General features: G+C 33.0%; 1 protein-coding gene across 1 annotated transcript; it reads left to right on the forward strand.

Moving 5' to 3' along the window:
- Positions 1 to 2800: 2800 nt before the first annotated feature.
- LOC126974299 (zinc finger protein OZF-like) lies at positions 2801 to 4454 on the forward strand. The gene has a single exon (XM_050821766.1). It carries the CDS (start codon positions 2801 to 2803, stop codon positions 4160 to 4162), a length of 1362 nt encoding a protein of 453 aa, XP_050677723.1. The 3' UTR covers positions 4163 to 4454.
- Positions 4455 to 5960: the final 1506 nt, after the last annotated feature.

A 5960-nucleotide genomic window follows, 5' to 3' on the forward strand; every position in this document is an offset into this window, starting at 1 on the left:
TAAGTCTCATTTGCCCAGTAATTTCACTAGCTACGGCGCCCTTCAGACCGAAACACAGTAATGCTTACACATTACTGCGTCACGGCAGAAATAGGCGCCGTTGTGGTACCCATAATCTAGCCGGCATCCGGTGCCAATGAGCCTCCCAATAATATGTAACTAATTGTCATTAAACTTTCAGAATCTTTCAGTGAACATCATAACAATGGACACTCATGTCGGATGGAAGATTTGCAACAAGAACAGTGCATTGAACATGAGTGTAAAGACGAGATAGATGTGGTAGAGCATGAGTTACCAGGTAATGATAAAAAGATTTATAATACATTCAAACTAGTGACTGCAGAAATATTAAAAAAAACTGTGTGAGTGTCATATTTACGCGCGATTAAAGTAAAACTTAATAAAGGCATAAAAGGCGTTTCTTTTCTCAAAATTGATTCCTTTAGAATTTGTTTCTAATATACTAGATACTACTACCGCTTCGGAAACAAATGGCGCTCTGAGTGAGAAGAGGCATCGCAACTCTCCCAGCGTTCGTTTTTTGCGCTCTTTTTAATAAAAATATACAGTATTGTACTGTCATTGCTATTGCTATAAAATAATCATAATCTAGTCCCAGGCTGTCTGATCACTTAGATATTCAGGTGTGGAGTAATAGGATTTACGACAGAGCCATTAATAAAAAAGTTACATAATAGTTAAATTTAGGACTTACATTACATAAAATTAAATATTTTGACATTGCCCAATATGTATATATTTGAAGTGTGTAAATTTGTTAAACAAAATAATCGTATAATTAAAAGGGCCATTGAATTGAATCCTCGTTCCACCAGATTACCGGATAGACTGGTTTATGGCCACTGTCCCAGAACAACATTATACCTAAATAGTAGCTACGCAATCTGTATAAAATTATTTAACCGTCAACCTCTAGAAAACAAACTTACCACAAAAACGATTTACTGGACTTCTGTAAAGTTAATCTTAGCTTCTTTAAGTTTGTAAGGTTTCTTATGTAAATGGTAAATCGACCATTTTTTTTATTGTAATAAAGGTTTTTTCAATTTTAAGCTAACTTTTAGCATGCTAATTTAAATTAGCCGAATAAAAGATAATGTATACTGTATTCGACGCAATAAATATATTTCATTTAATAAATTAATTAAAAAATTTAAGCTGTGTTAGCAATTACGCACTCACGGATTGCTGAGGAGCATTGTTAGATTTGTTTCTTGGAAACTCTCACGAAACCTCATCTTTTGAGCAAAGCTGGCATTTACACTGAAATAAAAATGAAATTACTGGACAAATGAGACTTAACATCTTATGTCTCAAGGTGACGAGCGCAGTTGTAGTGCCATTCAGACTTTTTGGGGTTTTTCAAGAATCCTGAGCGGCACTGCATTGTAATGGGCAGGGCGTATCAATGACCATCAGCTGAACCTCCTGCACGTTCAAAAAAAGGCTATGCCTAGTTTGGGGCAACATATTTTTTTTTAAAGTGTGTCAATATTATTATTACAATAAGTCTGTTGTAACCAAGTCTTCCATATATTTGTATTATGATAGTAATGCCCTTCAGACCTAAACACAATAATGCTTACACATCATTGCTTCACGGCAGAAAAACGAGCCCTTGTGGTGCCCATAATCTAGCCGGCATATTGTGCAAAGGTTAAATATTACATTATGGTTATATTATATCTTAAATCTAAATTAAAGTTATGCACAACATTATTTAATTCTAAATACAATTTAAAGAAATAAAATTGGCTGAATGAATTAACTACTAGTTACTTATGTACTTATTTATAATTATTCTTTTTAATGATAAAGACCTCTGTTTTATATGTAAACTAGCCGATACCCAGCGACGTCGTTCGCGTACGTATTTTTACACCTAGGGTTACATTACTGGACTTTTAGTAGGGATCCCTAATTTTTTGAAAATGTAATATAGCCTATAACACCCGGGGGTAAGTAGCTTCCCAACAGCGAAAGAATTATTCAAATCGGTTCAGTAGTTGCGGAGCCTATTCAATGGAAACAATCAGATCTTTCCTCTTTATAATATTAGTATAGATTATTATTTTATATATATAATATAAAAATGAATTGCTGTTCGTTAGTCTCGCTAAAACTCGAGAACGGCGGGATCGATTTGGCTAATTATGGTCTTGAATTATTTGTGGAAGTCTAGAGAAGGTTTAAACGGTGAATAAATATGAAAATGTTCGGAATTAAATAAAAACAACAATTTTGTTTTTCCTCTGATGTGTCCCCCGTCGTTCAGCAATCAAATCGAAAGAATAGTTTAAATTGAATAACTAATGAGAATCTTTATATCGTTCGAACTTTCTCCGGAGGTAAACAAAAAACTTAATTTTAGCTACCTATAGTTGGTAGATTTTATTTATACGATTTAATATTTGGTAGGTCTGAGATTTGGTCGTCATCTATTTTTTATTTCCCAAAAGTTTTTTTTTTTTTCTTATTACTTTATATGGCAATACAACGTTTGCTGGGTCGGCTAGTAATAAATAAAATATCAATATTATGATCCAGTTTAAATATTTTAATATAGTTAACACACATGAGTTTAATGGGAGAGTTTAAGCCGTAGCTATTTCTATAAAATTAATTAATTAATTCTTCATAAATAATTCTTATAGAATTTCCTCAAGGTTGGTCATTCCGTTTTCAACATAGGTAGGTGTATGTGGTCAGGTAGTGTTTCGAAGGTCATTTATTTCTTAATATAAACCCTTCTATGCAATGCTTCTATTTTAATGCTATGTTCTATATTTTAGTTAATGAAAATACAGAAATAACGGAAGAAATGAACAGCATGGAACAAAAGCCGATACTTTCTGATAACATTAACAAGATAATATTGTCAAATATACAAATTAAATATTCCGATGAATATTTTCGAGCCGCAAATATTGAAGCCAATTTGAATGATATAAACTTAGAAGAACAGCATTCAACTGAACAAGACAGTGGTAAAATGAAGAACATTGAAGTGAAAAATGAAGTGGTTGAAGAGCCATATACGTGTAATGTTTGCGGAAAGAGTTTTAAAAAGTTCAGGAGTTTGAATAGACATAATAGAATACATACCGGTGAAAATCTCTATTCATGTAGTATATGTCCTAAGCGTTTTAGTGATTCAAGTCATTTGAAGATGCATACTAGAATACATACTGGTGAAAAACCGTATTCGTGTAATGTATGTGGTAAAAGTTTTAATCGATCTTCCAATTTAAAAGCACATTATATTTCACATTCTAATGAGAGACCATATTCGTGTAATGTTTGTGGGAAAAGTTTCAATCGACCTCATCATTTGAAAACACATTATTTTTCACATACTCATGAAAGACCATATCCTTGTAATATTTGTGGTAAAAGTTTCAATAGATCTCATCATTTGAAAACACATCATATTTCACATACTCATGAAAAGCCGTATCCATGTAAGATATGTGATGAAAGATTCAGTGATATTGGTAGTTTGAAGTCACATTATAAAAATCATACCGGTGAAAAGCCTCACACCTGTCATGTTTGTGATAAGAGTTTTGTGGATTTACGTCAATTGAGTGCACATAGTAAAATACATAGTGGTGAAAAAAGATATTCATGTAATTTATGTAGTAAGAGTTTTTATGAAAATAGGTCTCTGATAAAACATGAAAAAACACATACTGGTGTAAAGCCGTATTCCTGTGGTGTGTGTGGAAAGAACTTTAGTGAGGCTGGTTCTTTGAAGACACATAACAAAATTCATACTGGTGAAAAACCGTATTCATGTAGTATTTGTAGTAAAAGGTTCTACGAATCTGGTAGTTTGACAATACATGAAAGAATGCATACTGGTGAAAAGCCGTATTCTTGTGGTGTATGTGGAAAGTGTTTCAGTAAGTCTGGTGCTTTGAAGGTACATACCAGAATTCATACTGGTGAAAGGCCATATTCATGTGGTGTGTGTGGCAAGAGTTTCATTGAGTCTGGTGCTTTGAAGACACATAAAAGAATTCATACCGGTGAAAAGCCGTTTACATGTAATATATGCAGCAAGAGTTTTAATCAGTCTGCTACTTTGAAAAAGCATCATAAATTACATTCGGACAAAGAAACTCCGGTCATTTAATATATTGTGATAGTTTATAATAATAATCATAAGAGTTTTAATTATTTTGGTTATTTGAAAGTACATAAGTACATATCGAGGATAGACTTATTTATTTATTAGCAAATTTTGGTTAATAAGCAGAAATTTAGTAAACGAAAAAATCTAACCTTTACAAATTTATAATAGAATTTGTAAATGTTAGAACTAAATTGTTTTCTATTTTTATTTATTAATCGTTCATTTCAGGCATTTGATAAAATATAAATCATTTATATTTTTGCCTTTTATATACCATTATTTATTTAGTAGTTAATTATATTCAGCTTATGTCGACTTATAAAATTTTCATTAAAACATATTTATTTAGTTTTTACAAAATCCACAAGAATATATATATTTTTTTTATTAATTTAGATTTATGTAAATACTGTAAATACAATTTCCTTATTTCTTTCTAGTTTTATTTGTCGAATTATTTAGCAAAGGCACTTTTTTTTTTAAAGGCACACAAGTTTGTTCGTATTTGATATTCTATCTAGTATCTCACTTATTTAAAGTCTAAAAACTAACAGTCGAGCGAACAAAGAAATCGTGAATCCTATTTATTTTTGGATTCACATTTTTGTTGCAGTTGCCTTGCAAAAGAACTGAATAATCCATTGCAAGATAACTCAATTATGGCAGGCCTACTAAGTAGGTTTGACAACGAAAATTACGATACATACATATTTGCACCTAGGTAACATTTTCAGTAAATGTTTATAAAATGAAAAACGGCTTAATGTAGAAAGTTGCCAATACTTTGTTTTTCGAAGTAATCTCCGTTCCTCTCTACACATCGTCGCATTCGATGGAACCACTGAGAAAAGCAGTGGGCCCATTCTTCATGGCATTTTCCTACGCTTTCAGGGCTCGTAAAGCGAATACCTCGAATTTTATCTTTAGCTCTTGGGAATAAATAAAAGTCGCAGGGCGCAAGGTGAGGACTGTATGACGGATGACTCATTATCTCGACACCTGCTATAGTCAAATATTCAACAGACCGTTTTGCGAAGTGCGCTGAAGCATTGTGGAGGGGGGATCCTGCTTCGAGGGCGCTGCTGTCGAATTTTTTCCAAGACAACAGGCAAACAGCGATTGACATACCAGTCTGCAGTAACTGTCCTTCCATCTTCTAGCACAACTGTCGCAAAATGACCTTTTCGACCAAAGAATAAGGCAATCATCTTTTTTCCTTGACTTCCTTTCTTTACCTTAGTTGGCCGATCCTCGACCCACTTAGATGATTGTCTTTTGGTTTCGGGTTCGTAGCAATATATCCAGCCTTCATGACGATGAAAGATCAAATACAGCATTTGAGTCTCCACCCTTGAACTTATCTAACAGTCCATGCGAAGGTGTTTCTGGTCGTCGGTTAAAGTATGGTGAATGTAAGGTAATGTTTTAGATTTGCCGCCAATTCACAAAAACAAATGACAAATGAAATATGCTACATTAGGTTACCAAAGAGTTCTAAAATTGATATTCAAAAAAAAAGTTTTCATTAGCAATGTTTCTAAGTGGTGAGTTCTAAACATTTTCAGTGTTACCCACGTATAATAGAAAAAACTGAGCTAATTTAGGCTAATATGATAATATGACCTTATGCTAGGTAGGTACAGTTTTATGTAAGTCAACCCTAGAAAGAGAGGAAACTTCTGAGTGCTATGTGAATAAATGATTGTTTGTCTGTTTGTTTTATTTGAATATTGCTAGAGTTGGAGCATTTTGGAGGCGATGGATCGGCGGTCGAAAACGGAAAAAGGCCGGAAACTTT

This window comes from Leptidea sinapis, chromosome 2, assembly GCF_905404315.1.
Source record: "Leptidea sinapis chromosome 2, ilLepSina1.1, whole genome shotgun sequence".
Classification (NCBI taxonomy): Eukaryota; Metazoa; Arthropoda; class Insecta; order Lepidoptera; family Pieridae; genus Leptidea; species Leptidea sinapis.